The 20,626-nt window shown below is 44.8% G+C and overlaps 1 protein-coding gene across 1 annotated transcript; it reads left to right on the top strand.

The window, feature by feature from the left end:
• Positions 1-969: 969 nt before the first annotated feature.
• Positions 970-19,698, top strand: LOC125445653 (zinc finger protein 208-like). Its single transcript, XM_048518843.1, is given in 5 exon segments — positions 970-1,024; positions 6,679-7,486; positions 7,488-8,839; positions 16,037-17,179; positions 18,941-19,698. Coding segments are annotated over 4 exon segments (3,249 nt in total). The 5' UTR covers positions 970-990; the 3' UTR covers positions 17,092-17,179; positions 18,941-19,698.
• The last annotated feature ends 928 nt before the right edge of the window (positions 19,699-20,626 follow it).

Here is a 20,626-nt window from a genome sequence, read left to right as displayed (position 1 = left end):
GATCTGGTTCCTTGAATCTGGCACTGAAGACGCCAAGTCTGCCCACTGGAGAGGCTGGGAAGTGGTCACCCCTATCTAGGATGGGACATGCTGGGACTATGGAAATAATACTGGACCATGGTTTTCTCAAAGAACACATGTTGGTCCTTTCCATATAGCTATCTGTGGCATCTTCCCTCTTCTTGCAGGGTATGGTGTCCTTTGAAGAGCTGGCTGTCTATTTCACTCAGGAGGAGTGGACTCTGTTGCGCCCTGCCCAAAGAGCTCTCTACAAGGAAGTCATGCTGGAAAATTTTGGGAACGTGGCCTCTCTGGGTGAGGATGCTTTTCTCCTGGATTGTCTCTCTCTCTTGTTGGGAAGAGAGTCCACAGAAGTTGAGAAAGCCATGGTAAGGAAACTGTCTGCCCTGGAGCCCCAAGGCTGATCTCTGCCATCCTCCATGAAAGTCCTTCCTGTGACATGGGAGGGTTCTGGGCTCTCCTTGCAGAGCAAGGGGACCACTGACTAGCAGTCCTGTGTGTCTACATTTAATGTGAGAAGGTCATCAGAAGAGGAGTTCAGATGCCCTACACTTGGGAGAAAGGTGGAGCAGTGGAAGGAGGGACTTCCCTCCAATCTAAACGACATGCAGGCTGAGATGTGGCTGTGGAGGGAACTCAGGTGCTGTCTCTGGGACTGTTCTGTTGTCAGCTGACATTTCCCACTGTCACGAGTCAGGAGTATAAGCAGAGAACAGCCAGTGTCAGATGAGTGAATACCCCTTAAGGCTCTCCATCCCACCCCTATTTCTTAACTTCTTTTGTATTTTCTGGAGGGACAGAAGAGTTAATCTGTCTTGGTTCACTACTAAATTGATGTGTGCATGAAGAGATTTAGAATTGTTTGTGTTTGTCTTTTTTTTCTAGGATGGAGGGACCTCAGATGTAAAACCTGATCTCATTTCACAGGCTGGAAGAAGAGGAGAAGAGCTGTTTCTAGAGTGGGCTGTGATGAAGAGCAGGGACTGGCGGAGTAGCAGCTTAGGTCTGTTGTGGGATTTTGTGTTGTCTGTACTTTCTTTGAATGGCTGATGGACTTCTTTGTCTTCCCAGTCTTCTTTGTCTTCCCAGTGGTCCTTCTTTGTCTTCCCAGTGTGAAATTCTCCTCTAAAAAGCTAAATCCTGAAATGGCCCCTGTAGACCTGGGACCTATGAAAAAAGGCAACTTCCTTCTACCAACCCACATAATTTCTGCTAAGTTGAGCCAAGAATTGTCCTCTCTGAGAGGCAGAGGCTTTCGGGCCAGGGTGTTTCCCAGCCCTGTTTCTCCTCAGGTCCCTTGACATGGAGATGGCCAGCCTTTTCTGTTTCTACTATGCACAAACTCAGGGTACTAGATATACAAAGCGGAATAAACCAAAGAAAAATGAGCTATGATGAAAAGCAGGGGCTGACAGGGGCTGTCTTCCTCTCCCTTTTCCTTTCACCAATCACCTCACGATCCTTGGCATACCTTGTATTTGCTGGTTGCAGATGTCTTTATGAACCCGTCCTTCTGTCCTCCTTCACTGCTTCTGCAAGATCGAGTGTGCAGCTGCTATCTGCAGAGAGCCCCAAATAACAGGACAGTTTCCCTTTTCAGAACCCTCCCCACATGGACTTGGATTCTGAGCCAACATGGATGCCAATCCCTGGTGCTCTACTCCGGCAAATCAATACTGCCTGTCAATAGGTCTGGCTAGCATGTTTTCCCCTTGAATTGGGAATGGCATTCTCTGCCCGTAGAGTCACAGAAATACCAATGTGTTCTTCCATCACCATAACTCTTACAGCATCTCTTGCCCCTCTGGCTCTCATACACAACAAGGTGCCTTCCTGCAGAGACATCAAAAAAAGCAGCTCCAGATAACTCTAATTTTAACATGAGCCCTGTGGCTGAGGGCGTCCATCAGGGTGGTCGATAGCCAAGGTGGTGTAGTCTCTGAGAGCAGATGGACTCTAATTTGGAGAACTGGGTTTGATTCCCCACTCCTCCACATGACTGGTGCACTCTTACCTGGTGAACCAGATTTGTTCATCCACTCCTATGTTCCTGCTGGATGACCTGAGGCTGGTCACAGTTCTTCAGCATTCTCAGCCCCACCTACCACACAAGGTGTCGGTTGTGGGGAGTGGAAGGGAAAGGAGTTTGGAAGCCCCTCTGGGTCTCCTTACAGGAGAGAAAGGCTGTGTATAAATCCAAATTCTTCTAGTGGATGCTGCTGGGACACCCCCCCCACACACACACACCGCCACAAATTTCACCTGCAGTCCCCAGTCCTGGAAAAAACAAGGTCCAGCAATTTCAAGGGAGGTACTCAGACCCTAGCATCTAATTTGGGTCAAAAGGGTCATTGTCGACAATGGTGGTGGAGTCAAGAGGTCATTTTGGATCTCTCTGCAGCTTTTGACATTATTAGGCAATGACCTCTTGACCCACCACCATTGTGGAGCAATGGTGGGTGGGTCAAAGAGAAGGAGTCATTATCGTGTCAGTCAGAATAGTCAAGAGGGGTCATTGTCGCACAATGTCAAAAGCTGCAGAGAGATCCAAAACATCAGCCCTCGGGTCCAGCTGCAGTCAGAGCACTCATCTGTGATGGTGACCAGCACAGTCTCTGTCCCAGGGCTAGGAATTATTTATTTGTTTTATTAAATTTATATCCTCGCCTATCCCCGTAGGAGCTCAGGGTGGAGTTATAACATAAAACACCAATAAAATCATTGAAAAGAACAATACAAATATTTAAACACAACTCTAACATTCAATAAATAGAATTCAGATGGCTGTAGGTAATGGACATCCCCAATCATCACCCTACTTCCACCCTCCAAGCTGAAAGGAGATGGTCTTATATTATTCAAAAAACTGCCTGGCTAGCTCTTAGGTAGGGACAACCTTTAACACTCAAAGAGTCAGTTTGGACCCGCTTTTCCATGGGAAAAGAAACACACTTGAGCCGCTAAATAATTTTTTGACATTTAAAATAAAGATAACAATATATATAGGGTTTTTTAACCTTTTACTCCATCGGGCCATTCTGAGAAGCGCATGGGATGCGCCTTATCCTGCCACCTGCAGAGGCGGTAAGCGATGAAGCCGGCGGCTCGGCCTCGGCCGTCGCCCGGGGAAAGCTTCGGCCAGCCTCGGCCCAACGGGGCGGGCTGAGAGGGGCTGCCGGGCGCCGCCCAGCCAACCTGTCTGCAGGGCGGGCAAGGATGGGGCCGGCTGACTCGCCTCGCGGAGCCACAGTGCAAGGAGCAGAGTCAAGAGGCGCTTGTCGGCCTCTCGAGTCGCTTAGGTTCCCTACCCCTGGCTAGCTGGAAAAGCCTGGTGGAACAGCTAGGTCTTGTAAGCCCTCATGGAACTGCTCTGACATCACTCAGAAGCTTGTTCCACCAGCCTGGAGCCAGGGCTGAAAAGGCCCTGGCTCTTGGTCGATGCCAGCCAGATGACTCTCAGGTTGGGACTCACAAAGGTTTCCTCCGATGACCGGAGGGGCTTTGAGGGCACATGGGGGGAGATGTGGTCTCCGAAGATATGTAGATCCAATACTACTCCACGACCTTAAAGGTCAATACCAGTACTTTGAAAATGACCTGGAACTTGACTGGCAGCCAAGCTTAGTTCTTTATGAGTTTATGAGTTTATATACATGAGTTTATATCATTGTTCATATTTTTTATATATTTCTCATTGGTTGTAAATACAATCATTTCTTGGTTTTACTACATCCAACTGTAAAGTTCAACTTATTTTAACAATTATAACAAATAAATTCAGGGTCATCCAGGATTAATTCCAGGTATATATTTAGTTCACACTCTCCCATCAATTCATATCCTTAAGGTAAGAGTCTGTATGTATTCAATGATAAGTCCAAAAAAGTCGACCAAAGAAGATGATTGTATTTACAACCAATGAGAAATATATAAAAAAAATATGAACAATGATATAAACTCATGTATATAAAACTCATAAATATCATTTATTTGAAATACAGTTATAGCCAGAGTGCAAATAGTAGTGGTAGTTCTATTATTATTAATATTGACTGTTGCACTCTTTTCTGTAGTGTGGGCTCCTGTTCCTCCGAAGCCATGGCTAGAGTCCAAGGTCACACCCGTGACAGTCTTGGCTGATGGCAGACAGTTTAAGATCCTGCATCCACTCAGGGTTTTCAGCTGGGAAGAAAATCCAGAGGTGTCTCCTCACCACCCACCAAGCCAGAGAATCTCCATTTTCTACTGTATTCAGTTTCAGTCTGCTTGCTGCTTAACCAACCTGCCACAGCCATTAAACATAATGCTGGAGGAGCTCTCAGAGGCGGCGCCTACCTCTAGGCCCACCACTGTAGGAATGAGCTGGGTATAACATCAGCTACAAATTGGTAACACCTAAGCCCAAACTCCATACCAGTTGAGGTTTCAGAGGCCACATGACTCATTGAGGTCATACTGGATATCAGATTCCAAAAGCTGATGAAAGTCATCCAGAAATACATGCAGCTGTTCTGATATCACTCTCTCAACTAACTACTTTGTCCAGTAACAAATAAATTTGAAAATGGGCATATTAGAATAGATCCACAGGATCCAAAGATGGCTTCTTTTATCATAGAATCATAGGAATTGGAAGAGACCCTTCAAGTGGCCATCAAGTCCAACCCCTGCAATGCACACATAATCCAAAGCATTCTTTGACAGATGACCACCAAGCCTCTCTTTAAAATCCTCCAAAGGAGGAGAATCCACACACCTTTAAAGTAGTGCATTCCACTGCCTTTATAGGCCCTTAATACACGGAAGTTTTTTCCTGATGTTTAGGTGGAATTTCTTTTCCCTTTATCTTGAACCCATTACTCCTGGTCCTAGTCTCTGGAGCAGCAGTCAAGTTTGCTCACCTCACCAACATGACATCCCTTCAAAATATCTAAACATGGCTATCATGTCACTTCCTCTAAACCTTCGCTTCACCAAATTAAACATACCCAGCTCCCTAAGTCTCCTCATAGGGCATGGATTCCAGACCTTTTACCATGTTGGTTGCCCCCCTCTGGACACGCTTTCAGCTTGTCAATATCTTCTTTGAATTGCAGTGCCCAGAACTGAACATAATGCAGTATTCCCAGGTGAGGTCTTAACCAGTACAGAATAGGCAGGCCAATTATATCCTCACCTAGACACTATAAAGTTTTTTATTGATACAGCCCAGAATCGAGCATTGGCTTTTTTGGCTGCCACATCACTGCTGCTGCCATGTTCAGTTTGTGGTCTTCTCTGAGACTCCCCAGATCCCTTTCATATGTAGTGTTGTCGCTTCAGGTGTCACCCATCCTATATCTATGCATTTCATTTTTTTTCTGTCTAAGTGTAGTATCTCAGATTTATTCCTGTTGAAATTCATTTTTTGTTTGTTTTGCAATGGGAAGCTGCTGGACTCTCATTGATATGAAAGATCCTTTGTCAGGGTTAACTTCCACATCTGCTGCTGCCCAGTAGCTACTCTTCCAGGATTCCTTAGTCCCCATCACCACTGGAACTCTCCATTTTCCTCTGCCAGTGTGACCTTTGATCCTGGAAGGAGGTGGATGCATCTTAGTTTGGTTTCTCAGCTGTGACCCTTCCGCCTTGAGTGACTCTGCTAGGAGTTCAGCTTCTGAATTGGCCATGCTGGTAGGGGCTGATGGGAATTGTAGTTCCTGAACATCTGGAGAGCTGCAGGTTCCCTACCCCTGGTCTAGGCGCAGTACGGAATCGCTCTCAGCTTGGTTGGCAATAACAAACCTTCTTACCATGCTAAAGTCTTCATCTAAGAGGGGTTTTTGCATATACAGTGTGCCAGTGCTAAGTCCAGCAACTTGGAGAGGAAATCCTGGCTTTCCCCACATATTTCAAACCCTACTCAGGATTGGTTCCTTCTGATTAACAGATGATTGGATGATGGTCAGATTAAGCCTCTCAGGAAGCTGATTTCATACTCCAAGAACTGTGCCCGCTGCCTCCTTAGCAGGGGGATGGCCCTCAGATGGGCAGAGAATGATGTGAACAGAACAACCTTCCTTCCTTCCTTCCTTCCTTCCTTCCTTCCTTCCTTCCTTCCTTCCTTCCTTCCTTCTTCCTCTTCCCTTCCTTCCTTCCTTCTCTCTCTTCCTCTCTTCCTTCCCTCCTTCTTCTTCCTTCCTTCCTTCCTTCCTTCCTTCCTTCCTTCCTTCCTTCCTTCCTTCCTTCCTTCCTTCCTTCCTTCCTTCCTTCCTTCCTTCCTTCCTTCCTTCCTTCCTTCCTTCCTTCCTTCCTTCCTTCCTTCCTTCCTTCCTTCCTTACTTACTTACTTACTTACTTACTTACTTACTTACTTACTTACTTACTTAAGAACATAAGAACATACTTACTTACTTACTTACTTACTTACTTACTTGTCAGTCTTGATATACCGCCCCATCTCCCAAGGGCTCTGGGCAGTGAAGAAAGGGTGGTGAACCTTAGTCCAGAAGACTGGCTAGGCTGACCTAGGGCTGAGGAGGATATGCCACAGGCTATGGGTGTATCGCTGCCCTTAATGAAAAACAGTAGCGTCTCTCCCTTCAGCAAGAATTGACTAGTGAGAGATAGTGGGACTCAAGGTAAACTAAGAGTGAAATTTCTTTTCTTTTTTGGTAGGGGGTGTGCGGGAATCAGCGAATGAAATGAGACAGCTCCCACTGACAAAGAAAGAGGATACATCTTCAGATGTGAGAGAGAATTTTGACTATTTCCATGAACTGAGGATGCAGGAAAGAGAAGGTCCACTTAACGAAGGGGAAAATTCCAGCTTTTTACAGGATGAGACCTTTGTACTGCAAGACATATATCAAGGAAAGAAGAGGAACGAGCGCACTGCAAGCAGGGAAGATGTTCCCCAAAACTCAGTCACTTCTAACAAAAAGCAACTATATAAATGTCAGGAGTGTGGAAAAGGCTTTGGGGACAAAAACAGCATAACAACTCATCAAATAATTCACACAGGGAAGAAACCATATAAATGTCTAGAGTGTGGGAAAAGCTTCACTCAGAGTAACAAACTTACTTCCCATTCAAGAATCCACACAGGAGAGAAACCATACAAATGCCTGGAGTGCGGGAAAAGCTTCACTCGGAAAGACAGTTTAACCTCCCACCGAAGAATTCATACAGAGCAGAAACCATATACATGTCTGGATTGTGGGAAAGGCTTTGCTCAGAGTTCTAATTTTATTTCCCATCAAGGGATTCACAATGGGGAGAAACCATACACATGTCTGGACTGTGGAAAAAGCTTCAGTTGGAGAGAAAGTCTAACTTCCCACCAAAAAACTCACACTGGGGAGAAACCATTTAAATGCTTGGACTGTGGAAAAAGCTTTGCTCAGAGTTCCAATTTTACTTCCCATCGAAGGATTCACACTGGGGAGAAACCATATACATGCCTGGAGTGTGGGAAAAGCTTCTCGGACAGACAAACTTATATCCCATCAAAGAATCCACACAGGGGAGAAACCATATAAATGTCTGGAGTGTGGAAAAAGCTTCAGTCGGCGAGACAAACTTATTTCCCATCAAAGAGTCCACACAGGGGAGAAACCATATACATGTCTGGAGTGCGGGAAAAGCTTCACTCGGAGAGATAAACTTATTTCCCATCAAGGGAGCCACACTGGGGAGAAACCTTATAAATGTCTGGAGTGTGGAAAAAGCTTCAGTTGGAGAGAGAGTCTAACATCCCATCAAAGAATTCACACTGGGGAGAAACCATTTAAATGCCTGGACTGTGGAAAAAGCTTTGCTCAGAGTTCCAATCTTACTTTCCATCGAAGGACTCACACTGGGGAGAAACCATATACATGCCTGGAGTGTGGAAAAAGCTTCCCTCGGACAGACAAACTTATTTCCCATCAAAGAATCCACACAGGGGAGAAACCATATAAATGCCTGGAGTGTGGGAAAAGCTTTAGTTGGAGAGAGTATCTAACTTGCCATCAAAGAATCCACACAGGGGAGAAACCATTTAAATGTCTGGAGTGTGGGAAAGGCTTCAGATGGAGAGTGAGTCTTACTTCCCATCAATGGATTCATACTGGGAAGAAACCGTATACATGCCTGGAGTGTGGAAAAAGCTTTGCTGTTTTTGAAAGCCTTACTTCTCACCAAAGGATTCACACAGGGGACAAACCATTTAAATGTCAACAGTGCGGGAAAAGCTTCGGTTATCGTACAAGCCTTATCTACCATCAAAGAATTCACACAGGAAAGAAGCCATATAAATGCCTGGAGTGTGGGAAAAGCTTCAGATGGAGAGTGAGTCTTACTTCCCATCAATGGATTCATACTGGGGAGAAACCATATAAATGCCAAGAGTGTGGGAAAAGCTTCAGTTGGAGAGAGAGTCTGATTTCCCATCAAAGAAGCCACACAAGGGAGAAATCATATAAATGCCTGGAGTGTGGGAAAAGCTTCAGGTGCAGAGCGAGTCTTACTTCCCATCAATGGATTCATACTGGGGAGAAACCATTTACATGCCTGAATTGTGGAAAAAGCTTTGCTGTTCATGAAAGCCTTACTTCTCATCAAAGGATTCACACAGAGGAGAAACCATTTAAATGCCAAGAGTGTGGGAAAAGCTTCGGTTATCGTACAAGTCTTCTCTACCATCGAAGAATTCACACAGGGGAGAAACCATATAGATGCCTGGAGTGTGGGAAAAGCTTCAGATGGAGAGTGAGTCTTACTTCCCATCAATGGATTCATACTGGGAAGAAACCATATACGTGCCTGGAGTGTGGAAAAAGCTTTGCTGTTCATGAAAGTCTTACTTCTCATCAAAGGACTCACACAGGGGACAAACCATTTCTTAGAATCATAGAGTTGGAAGAGACCATCAAGGGTCATCAAGTCCAACCGCCTGCCATGCAGGAATACACAATCAAAGCACTCCTGACAGATGGCCATCCAGCCTCTTTTTTTTTTTAAAACCTCCAAAGAAGGAGACTCTCACCATGCTGCAAGTTGTCATGCATTCCACTGTTGAATAGCCTCTTACTGTCAGGAAGTTTTTTTTTCCTGATGTTTAGGTGGAATCTCTTTTCCTTCACACCTTTAAACCCATTATTCCTGGTCCTAGTCTCTGGAGCAGCAGAAAACAAGACTTGTTTGTAGGGTGAGCCTACAACCCAGTAGGAACCGCAGATAGAGCGCATGGAATGCTCCTGTGCCAGCTGCGGCCTTCTGGGCGCATACACTCCCCCCCCTCGCTCCGCCCCCCGCGGAGTCACAGGTGGTCATGAACTACCTGGACTCACGGGTCACTCAGGTGTCCCAGACAAAGGGGACAAAAGGGCTCTTGCCCCCAGGTGTGGGATTAGACCCAGACACGGACGCTTCCTCCTGCACGTAGCTTGCAGCCCGATGGAGATCATGCATCACATGATGATCTCTCCCCGCTCTCCGCCTCCGGCCTATCTTCAAATCTCCCCCCCCCTTTACACTTCAGGTGAGAAACCCTAATAAAAGGTGCCAGGGACTAGCACACCTGCAGAGTTGCCAGGTTCACGGACCGCGCTTTCCTGCTGCTGGCTCTCTCCACCGGATGATATCACCGCCTCGCCTTCCTTTAATTTTCATTAGCGACCCCTAAGGCACGACTTCACTTGTTCCCTCACTGACATGACATCCCTTCAAATAACTAAACATGGCTATCATGTCACCTCTTAACCTTCTGTTCACCAAGCTAAACATACCCAGCTCCCTTAAGTCTCTCCTCGGAGGGGCATGGATTGTAGACCTTTACAAATTTGGTTGCCCTCCTCTGGACACACATATTTTAGCTTGTCAATATCCTTCTCTTGAATCATGTGGTGCCCAGAACTGCAATACAATAATGATTCCAGGTGAGGTCTAACCAATGCAGAATAGAGAGGTACAATTACATCCCCTCGATCTAGACACTGTACTCCTATTGATGCATCCCAGAATTGCATTCGCTTTCTTGGTCAAGCCGCAGATCACACTACTGACTTCCTTGTTCAGTTTGTGGTCTACAAAATACACTCCCAGATCCCTTTCACAAGTAGTAGTTGTCAAGCCAGTGGTGTCACCCATACTATATCTGTGCATTTCCATTTTTTCTGCCCAAGAGTAGTATCTTAGATTTATCTCTGTTGAAAAGCTCATTTCGTTTGTTTTGGCCCAGCTCTCTAATCTGTCCAGGTCATTTTGAATTCTGACTCTGTCGTCTGGGGTATTAGCTACCCCTCCTAATTTTGTGTCATAATGCTATCTCCTCCTCCTTTCCTATTTGATCTGTTTCTCTGAAATAGGTTATACCCTTCAATTCTTATGTTCCAATCATGAGACTCATCCTACCAGGTTTCAGTGATACCTATAATATCATATTTGTTTTGCTGTGTGAAAGAGTTAGAGTTCACATCTTGTTTATTTCCCATGCCTCTGTTCATTTGGTATAGAATGGCAAGAGGCGTGGGAGAAAAGCTTCTAGTTATTGTTCATGCATTATCTACCATCAAGGAATTCACACAGGTGAGGAACCATTTAAATGCCTGAGTATGGGGAAAGCCCCAGTAGTTGTAGAACCCTTTACTTCTCATCATCAAATAATTCACACAGGAGAGAAATCTAGTATAATGCGTTCCTGGAGTATGGGGAAAGCCTTGGTACTCACAGAACTCTTTACTTCTCATCACAGAATTTATATAGGGAAGACAGCAAATATGTGTCAGGAAATGTGTGGAAAGGCTTCAAAGTTACTATATTAAACCTATAAATACCACCAAAGAGTTCACAGTGAGAATAAACTCCTCAATCATGTCTACAAGGTGGAAAAAAGCTTCAGTATGAGTGGAGCACAGTACTTCCAATGAAAGCAATTCACACAGGGGAGAAACCGTGAGTAAATGCCTGGAGGTGGAAAAACCTCTCAGAGTTCCACTTTTACTTCACATCAAAGAATTTACACAGGGGAAAAAAAGCTATATATGCCTGAGGTGTGGGGAAAGTTTCAGTGATTGTATTCTTCTCATTACTCTCATTTCTCATTAAAGAATTCACACTGAGGAGAAACCGTATAAATGTCTGGAGTGTGGGAAAAGCTTTACTCAGAGTAACAAACTTACTTCCCATTAAAGAATTCATACTGGGGAGAAGCCCAAATGCCTGGAGTGTAGGGAAAAAGTTTCGCGCAGGATCATAGAAACCTTACATCTCATCAAAGAATTTATACTGGGGAAAAATCATATAAATGCCTGGAGTGTGGGAAAAGCTTTTGATGGGATAATCAGGTTACTTACCACCAAAAAATTTACACAGAGGAGAAATCATAGAAAAACCTGGGGTATGTAAAAAGAGCGGGAGCCAAACAGCTACAGATACTCCAAAGTCAGACCAAATTCAAAGAGTAGAATAGCTGCTAATCTCTAAACAAATGGACATGATGGAGATGAAATAAAAAATGGAACACATATACAAAGTGGTTGGGGAGATAAGTGCTGGGAGCCCAAGTGCTATGGAAAGAAAGAATACACTTTGTGAAAGGAAGTTAATGTACCTAAATAGCCTAAAGTAGGCTACACCCTGCCAGGATGGCTGAGGCTAACATGATCTCATCAGGTGTAAGATGCTAAGTCCTGATTATTCCTTAGATAGGAGACCACTAAGGATGTCCAGTGTTGCTACACAGAGGCCCCTTCCTCGCGATTTGGCGTGCTTATTATGAGGCCTGGGGACGGCAAACGCCGCCCCCAGGCTGCTATTCAAGACAGGGGGGTGCAGCTGCATCGCGAGCCGCTGGGCCGCTTCGCGTCGCCTGCTGACCGGGCGCCAAGTCGGCGCTCTCGAGTGCGCGCTGGGAAGCGCATCTTTGCGGGAACGCCGCCAGCCGCTTGCCGTGGCGAACGAACGCAGCAGCTTCATCGGCGCTCCCCTTCCTCCCCTCGGCCGATTTTGAATGAAATTGTTCTCGAGCCGGGCGCTGTCATTGCCTACCGCGACTATCAGACATGCGGCCTTTATCGGTGAGCAGGCACGAGGGTCAAGCGGTCCTCAGGCTTCGGCGACGCCAGCCGAGGCCCGGGAACATGCTCTGGGACATGCCAGCGTCAGTCGGGCGACGGGCGCTTCCTGTGGTATGGCCGTTTTGTTTCTTTCTGGGACCGTTCATGGCTTAAGGCGGTCCTTAGCGCCATCGAGGTCGGGCGTGCCGAAGCATCGCCGAATTCCAGCCACTTCCGTCCCGGTAGCGGAAGCGGCCAGAGGTATTCAGTGGCAAACCACCTCTGAACATCTTTTTTCCTTGAAAACCCCAGAGGTTTGACTACGATTTGTTGTCACCTTCCACTGCCACTAAAATAGTCTGCTGAAGAAAAGTCTGCTACAGAAGTAGTCTGCTACAGAAAAGTCAAGAAAAAGAAAATCCTTATGTCCTGTCAGCTGTCCGGAATTGCAAAGTATGACAACAGATGGGGCCTCTTCTCGGTCAAGGAGCACAGCTTCGCTTTACAATATCAGCCTAGCATGAGGTTCTAGTCTGTGAGCTACTTTTAACAACAGTGATTCATCATACTGGCCTTTGCAGGTATACAACATTGCTGACAGTCCCAGGATAACAAACTGGAAGTGTTAAGCATCCAGTATAGATAAGGATGCTGTCTGCTCTTCTCCTCGCCTGCAAGGAGAAACACGGCTAACATGGAAAAGCAATGCAGAACGATGAAGACAAAGAGATAATGAAGAAAGACTGTTCGTTCCTGGCTGGTAAAATGCACAGGATGGGGTGGGGGTGGGGGGGAGATGCAGTAGGGGAAGGGTGGGACTTCAATGGGGTATCATGCCTTGCCATAGAGTTCACCTTTTAAATTGGCCGTTTTCTCCAGGTGAAGCGATCTGTCTCTTGGGAATCAACTGTAATACAACAAAACTCCAGCCCCCACCTGGAGGTTGGCAATTCCAAGTGAGGCCCTAATAGCTGTGCTATAGAGAGTGTTCTAACCTACTGCATCTGTGTATGGTTCTCCAGTTGCACAGTGGCGAATAGGAAGGCGCTCCAAAGGGTGATCACTACTGCACAAAGGGATTATCGGCTGCCCTCTCCTTTGGAAGAAATCTATAATGCCCTCAAGCCCAAATAAAGCCCAAAATATTCTGAGGGACCCGGCCCCATCCAGCACACCTTTCTCTTTTAAACTGTTACCATCTGGCAGATCATACAGGGCCCTCAGAACTAGGACAAAGAGGCTTAGAGACAGCTTCTACTCTAGAGCTGTGGCTATGCTAAACCCCGCTGCTTCATATTGATGTATTTGGGGCTGTGTAGGGATGGGTGGAGGAAGGGGAAAGTGAGGATGATGTATGAGTCTGTAATTGTGTGCATCACGAGGGAATGTTGCTGTAAATTCTCACAGGTGCACAATGACAATAAAAAATGCTTATGCTTATGTTTGAGCTTATGTTTACTGAGGATTCTGCCCTTGAGTTCAGCTAATAGGGTTTTTACTTTCCCAAGAGCTGAGCTCAGTGCAGATCCCTAGTTGGCGATGCAAATTAAATAATGCGTCACAATCACTTCAGCATTGGAAGGGGAAATGAACACTCGGGGAAAATCAACCCCCATGCAGGGATCTCTTTCCAAAGGCTTCCAAGACCCTGTGACGACCTGTTAGCATTTCAGCACTTCCCTTGTCAATAGGCCCATTCTCTGAGCCGACCAATAAAATATTTGGGAAAGGGTACCCATGGTGAAACAACTTAGGGCTACTCCTAGCCTGATGTTCAACAGTGCCCACACCTCAGAGGTCAAAATGCTGGTGGCTATATTATACTTCTGCCTCCCCAGACAGCAGGGACGAGCAGATTTTTTTTATGGTCTGGTGGGGCCACACCCCCACGCCTCCCAGGGCATGGTGGCTTCACGCCTCCCAAGCCCCCTCACTGGCCTAGCGGCTTATAAAAGCAGCTCTCTGAGGTCGGGGATGGCAGACTCCCTGCCCCTCCCCTCTGGGCTGAGACATAGAGGGAAAGTAATGGAGCCTGGTGCCCAAAATCTGAGTGCCTTTATACTCCAATCAAGTAGCTGGCTAGGGATGATGGAATCCACCCCCAAATAGCATCACTTTCAATTGTGTTTAAACTAGATCACACCTTTAAAGGGAGAATCTGGATGCCCCTGTTGGGGTCAACATTGAAAGTGATGTTTGGGGTGACTGGATCCCCATCCCTGGAAACAGCATCACTTTCCAATGTGGCATAGTGGTTAAGAGCAGGTGCATTCTAATCTGGAGGTCCAGGTTTGACTCCCTGCTCTGCCACACTTGAGCTGTGGGAGGCTTATCTGGGGGGGGGAATTCCAGATTAGCCTGGCTGTACCCCACACACTTCCAGCCAAGTGACCTTGGGCTAGTCACAGCTGGAGACTCTCTCAAAGCTCCACCCACCTCACAGGGTGTTTGTTGTGAGAGCAAGGGCAAGGAGAGATTGTAAGCTCCCTGAGGTCTCCTACAGGAGAGAAAGGGGGATATAAATCCAAACTCTTCTTTTCTTCTAAACTAGGGACCTAGAATTCTCCCTTTAAATCCATGCCTAAGGTGTGGATTTAAAAGGAGAATCTGGGGGAAATTTGGGAGTTTGCTGCTGTCAGGGGTGAAGTAGTTGAAAGCCAGAAGCACCAAACTTTCAAGGGTATCTTTTGCAAGGAGTTCTAATGATAACACCCAGGTTGGTCAGGAAGTTTGGTTCAAGGATGTCCAAAGTTATGGACCCTCAAAGATGTAGCCTTCATCTTCTATTAGCTCCCATTGAAAACAATGGAGAATGGGGGGGCACTCCCTTTGGAGAGTCCATAGCTTTGGGACCCCCCCCTGGACCCAAACTTCACAAAACCTGGAGTGGTATCATTAAGAGACTCTCCTGATAATGCATCTCAGGTTTGGTGAAGTCTGGACCAGGGGGGTCTCAAGGTTATGGGACCCTCTCAAAGGTGTAGTCCCCATCTTCTATTAGTTCCCATTTAGGAAACAATGGAGGATGGGGGCACCCCTTTGGGAGTCCATAACTTTGGGACCCCTGAACCAAACCTCACTCAAACCCAGGTAGTAATTACTCAGGAGAGTCCCCAAACAATCTCCCTGAAAGTTTGGTGCTGCTAGCCCAAACAATGCGCCCCTGCAGGTCAAAAACCGAAAAACAGTAAAATGTTTTTAAAACCCACAAACGGGTGGGCGGAGCTTCGGACATGAATGGATGTCCATTGCATATACTTTCTCTTTTGTTCTCTTTGTCAATGTTTGTACTGGCAACTTTGCCACTGTACTTAGCTTGGAATTTTCAAAGAATAAAGAAAGGAAGGGAGAAAGAGAGCTCTCTAAAGACAGCTTCATCTTAACACCTGAGCATTTCCATTTCAATTTAATAACCCGCTACTAAAGCAAAGTTTAAATCCCTACACTCCAGATATCTGGGAAAGTGTCCTCCAATCACAACCAATTTCTTTTTCTTTTGATAGGAGGTGTGCAGGAGTCAGCGAATGAAACAAAAAGACCTCCACTGAGAAAGAAAGAGGATGCATCTTCAGATGTGAAAGAGAAATTTGACTATTTCCATGTAATGAGGAAGCAGGATGGAGAAGGTCCACCTTACAGAAAGAAAAATTCCAGCTTTTTACAGGATGAGAACGCTGTACTGCAAGACATATACCAAGGAAAGAAGAGGAACGAGTGCACTGCAAGCAGGGGAAATGTTCCCAAAACCTCAGTTATTAATACTCAACAAAACACATCTAACAAAAAGCAATTATATAAACGAGTGGACTGTGGGAATGTCTTTGGGGACAAACACAACATAATATCCCATCAAAGAATTCACATAGGGAAGAAACCATATAAATGTCTGGAGTGTGGTAAAAGCTTCACTCGGCGAATGAAACTTATTTCCCATCAAACAGTCCACACAGGGGAGAAACTATATGAATGCCAATGTGGGAAAAGATTTGGATGGAAAGAGAGTCTAATTTCCCATCAAAGAATTCACACTGGGGAGAAACCTTATAAATGCCTAGACTGTGGAAGAACCTTTACCTACAGTACCAGTTTTATTTCCCATCAGAGGACACACACTGGGGAGAAACCATATACATGTCTGGACTGTGGGAAAAGTTTTGCTCAGAGGTCCAATTTTATGTCCCATCAAGTGATTCACACAGGGGAGAAACCATATAAATGCCTGGACTGTGGAAAAAGCTTTGCTCAGAGTCCCACTTTAACTTCCCATAAAAAAATCCACACAGGGGAGAAACCATATACATGCCTGGAGTGTGGAAAAAGCTTCATTCAGAGAGACAAACTTATTTCCCATCAAAGAATTCACACAGGGGAGAAACCATATAAATGTCAGGAGTGTGGGAAAAGCTTCAGTTGGAGAGAGTGTCTAACTTCCCACCAAAAAACTCACACTGGGGAGAAACCATTTAAATGCCTGGACTGTGGAAAAAGCTTTGCTCAGCGTTCCAATTTTACTTCCCATCAAAGGATTCATACTGGGGAGAAACCGTATACATGCCTGGAGTGTGGAAAAAGCTTTGCTGTTCATGGAAGCCTTACTTCCCATCAAAGAATTCACACTGGGGAGAAACCTTATAAATGTCCGGACTGTGGGAAAAGCTTTACCCACATTTCCAGTTTTACTTCCCATCAGAGGACACACACTGGGGAGAAACCATACACATGTCTTGACTGTGGGAAAAGCTTTGCTGTTCATCAAAGACTGACTTCTCATCAAAGGATTCACACTGGGGACAAACCATTTAAATGCCAAGAGTGTGGGAAAACCTTTGGTCATTGTTCAAACCTTATCTACCATCAAAGAATTCACACAGGGGAGAAACCATATAAATGCCTGGAGTGTGGGAAAAGTTTCAGTCATCCTAGAAGCCTTACTTTTCATCAAAGAATTCACACAGGGGAGAAGCCATATAAATGCTTGGAATGTGGAAAAAGCTTTAGATGGCCTAAGCAGTTTACTTACCACCAAAAAATTCACACAGGAGAGAAACCATAGAAACACCTGGGGTATGTAAAAAGAGGAGGTTCTAAACAGCTTCCGATACCCCGAAATCAGACCAAATTCAAAGAGTAGATTTGTTGCTAATCTCTAGAAGAAGAAGACTTTATTTACAGTCAATGACCAAATATATTACAAATCTCCAAAATATCTACAACAAAACAAGAATGCAGATCTCTCCCGTATTCCAGCACTATCCATCTATTATTCATTATACTTTGTAGACACACCAAACAGCATAAAATTACTAGGCAAAACAAAAATATCTAAGGGGGATGCCATATTCAGATCATTTTTTCTTTTCATAAATGAATAGACAGAGATTCCTTTGGCTGCCCATTTAGTAATATTCCCTCGCTTCTTATCTTGTAATAGTTTTCACAAACAAACCTTTATCAAGAACAATATGTCATCTCTTGCAGTAGTAGATGCTTGACAGGTACTTTTTTCCTTGCCTCATCATAAAGGGACACTTTTAATACAACATATGGCTCTATAGTTTCTACAGAATTCAGAGAGCAAGGAACATAACCTATGCAGCATAAAGGTATCTTTTGATATTCCCCTTCTAAGACAGCAGAAGGTAAATGTGCACTTCGTGCAAGAGTAAAAGCTCTCCTTAGATCTTTATTATCCAGATACAAATAAGGAGCAGGAGCAGTGATATATTTCTGTGTATAGTATAAGAGGGAAAATCTGAATATCTTGCCAGATCAGACTGTCGTGATACATCTTTGATTCTTGTGTAAGTTCACTTCTTAAAATGATCCCAATTTTTGATCATATAGATGTTATATGGAAGGCCAAGCATTTATTAAGGCAACTTCTCCCATCCTTTGAAGCCCACCTAGGTTTATATGATCTTTTGCTAGAAAAAAGGCCAGAGACCATTTGAATCAGTGTGTAACTTCATCCATTTTATATGCCCGTTGTTATTATTATCTTATCCTTCAGGCTCACAATTCCTGTTTCAAGCCTAATAAATGTATTTGCAGGACTTCCTGGAGGAAGCTGAGGGATTGCTCTTAAAAATTTGGACTGTAGCCTTTCTAGCTGTAATATCATACCTGGACAGTGCAATCCCCAAATAGACACAGTGATAGAAGTTGTGCCAAATATTTCAGCTTGATGTAATTTTAATGCTGCTGGTACACTTCAGAAAACCCCCCCCCCCTTTAGTAACGAGGAAGAACTTCAGCACTGTATATAGTGTCTTTTCTACATGCTCAGTTAATATATTACAGTGAGTAACATGGTTCCCTGAAGCTTGAACCATCACACCTAAATAATTTAAATTTGTCAAGTTGTTCCTAGTCTGTTTCCATTTATTGACCAAGATCTTTGGGAGGATCGCTTTCCACATGCCATCACTTTTGTTTTATTTATGCTAATTGTCAGTTCTTCTTTTTCACAATAAGTTGAGAATGCAGCTAATGCCCTCCTCGCGATCCCAACTGGAGTTCTCGATACTAGAACAGCATCATCTGTGTATAATAGAATCGGGAGGGATCGTGTATTTAATTTAGGTGGATGTGAGTCTACAGTTTTCATATGTGCTATTATACCATTTATATAGAAATTAAATAAAGCTGGAGATAATATACACCCCTGTCTGATTCCCTTTATAGGTCCATATTTGGTCAGTCCCTTTGTGTAAGCTGCAAACGAACTCTCAAGGTACTGCTCCATACAGAAGACTGATTAGGAGTACAATCTTCTATCTATGTTAAGTCTCTTCTAGTTTTCTGCTTAAGTAGTTTTCCCCTAGAAATTGTGAGTCAAAGGCAGATTGGAGATCAATAAAAGGTAATATATACGATGCTACCTTGCCAGTTGTATATTTTTCAATCTCTATGCAAATGGACATATTGAAGGTGAAATAAAAAATGGAACACGTATACAAAGTGGTTGGCAAGATAACAGAAATAAAGAACGACATTAAAGGACTAGCTACTGTCTTTAAAAAAATTCACAGAGGACCTTGGAGACGATGGCTGGAGTAAACCAGAAAGAGATGCATCAAGCAGAGAAAGTTCTTTTGCTGCATGTGAAACAGAGGGAATGTGCATTAAGGATACATGCGATGCCAGAAAAGGATGGTGATCTTAGAAAAGTCTTTATTCCAGAATTGGGGAAGTTTATGTCTCTTTCTGTTGGAGAAATGAATCTTATCGTGGATACAAACTATCGTGTAAGGTCAGGCAGCAAAAACTGAGACTCTCCCTCAAGACTGTGTTATGTATTTGACATGAGGATCACTTAAAGATGAGATCCTTCCCATGCATCATAAAAAGAAGATGCAGTTTCATGGTCAAGATTTTTTTATTTATACTTTAGATTTATTACCCGCCCTCCCCTGGAGGGCTCAGGGCTGCATACAGCATAAGAAATACACAGTAATTAACAATTAATAATAATAATAATAATAATAATAATAATAATATATTAAAACCAACATTCTAATACTCTAATAAAACCAAAGTGAATTCAAAATTTAAAATTCAGATGGCAATAAAAACCCTTCCCTCCCACCCCCACCCAAAGCCCAGTAGTAGAGGCCAACCGGACGTGCTTCGGGCCATGGACTCTCAATAGGTGCTCCTCCCAAGGATCCAAGGAGACACGGGTCCCTTCAAGTATACAGGTCTAACCAACCGCTTATAGCCTTAAAGGTTAAAAAAAACCACAACCTTGAACATGACCTGGAATTTGATGGGCAGCCAGATGGAGATGGTACAGGACCGGAGTAATCTGGTCCCGGACTGGATGTCCCTTGTAAGGAGTCTGGCTGTTGCATATTGAACAAGTTTAAGCTTCTGGATCAGTTTAAGTTTCTAAGCTTCTGGATCATGGTCAAAAAGCAGGCCAGCATACAGTGAATTACAATAGTCAAGCCTTCCGAGGTGACCGCTTTCATGGATAACTGGTCAAGTCTGTTAATACGGAGAGATACTCATGCCTGCTGCAAATGATGGAATGCAACCCGGCCGCTTTGTGCAACCTGGGCCTTGAGGATAGCATCGGGTCCAGGGATGACTCCCAGGCTTTTGATAGACGAGGTCAAATGCAATGCCTCGCTGCCTAGCTGTAGACAGGCAAAGTCCATCGGTTGCTCCCCCCCCACAACCCAGCCACAGCACCTCTGTCTTTGTAGAGGATTCAACTTCAGCCCGGCTCAGCTCTCAACCAAACTGTAGCCACTGCTCTTTTCCTAAACAACGCTGAAAGCTCCAGGGGCCAAAGACAGACTGCCCTCCATCGTAAATAATGAGCTGGGTGTCATCTGCATATTAGTGGCACCGCAGCCGCAGCTCCAAACCTATGGACCAAACTTCCTAGGGCTCATGTGGATATTAAAGGCATGACGCCTGTGGCACCCCTGCATACTATGGGGGCAACACTGGGAGTTCTCTCCCCAATGTTACCTGCTGGGTCCCCAATCTCAGGAGAAATGAGGCCAGCCAGCCTAAGACTGGACCCCTGTACCCTTACTGAGTCATGGTGGCAGTAGAAGCCAGAAGGTTTACTAAGC

The sequence above is a fragment of the Sphaerodactylus townsendi genome, linkage group LG16, assembly GCF_021028975.2.
Source record: "Sphaerodactylus townsendi isolate TG3544 linkage group LG16, MPM_Stown_v2.3, whole genome shotgun sequence".
NCBI classification, from domain to species: Eukaryota; Metazoa; Chordata; class Lepidosauria; order Squamata; family Sphaerodactylidae; genus Sphaerodactylus; species Sphaerodactylus townsendi.
This window is presented reverse-complemented; position numbering and strand designations above follow the sequence as displayed.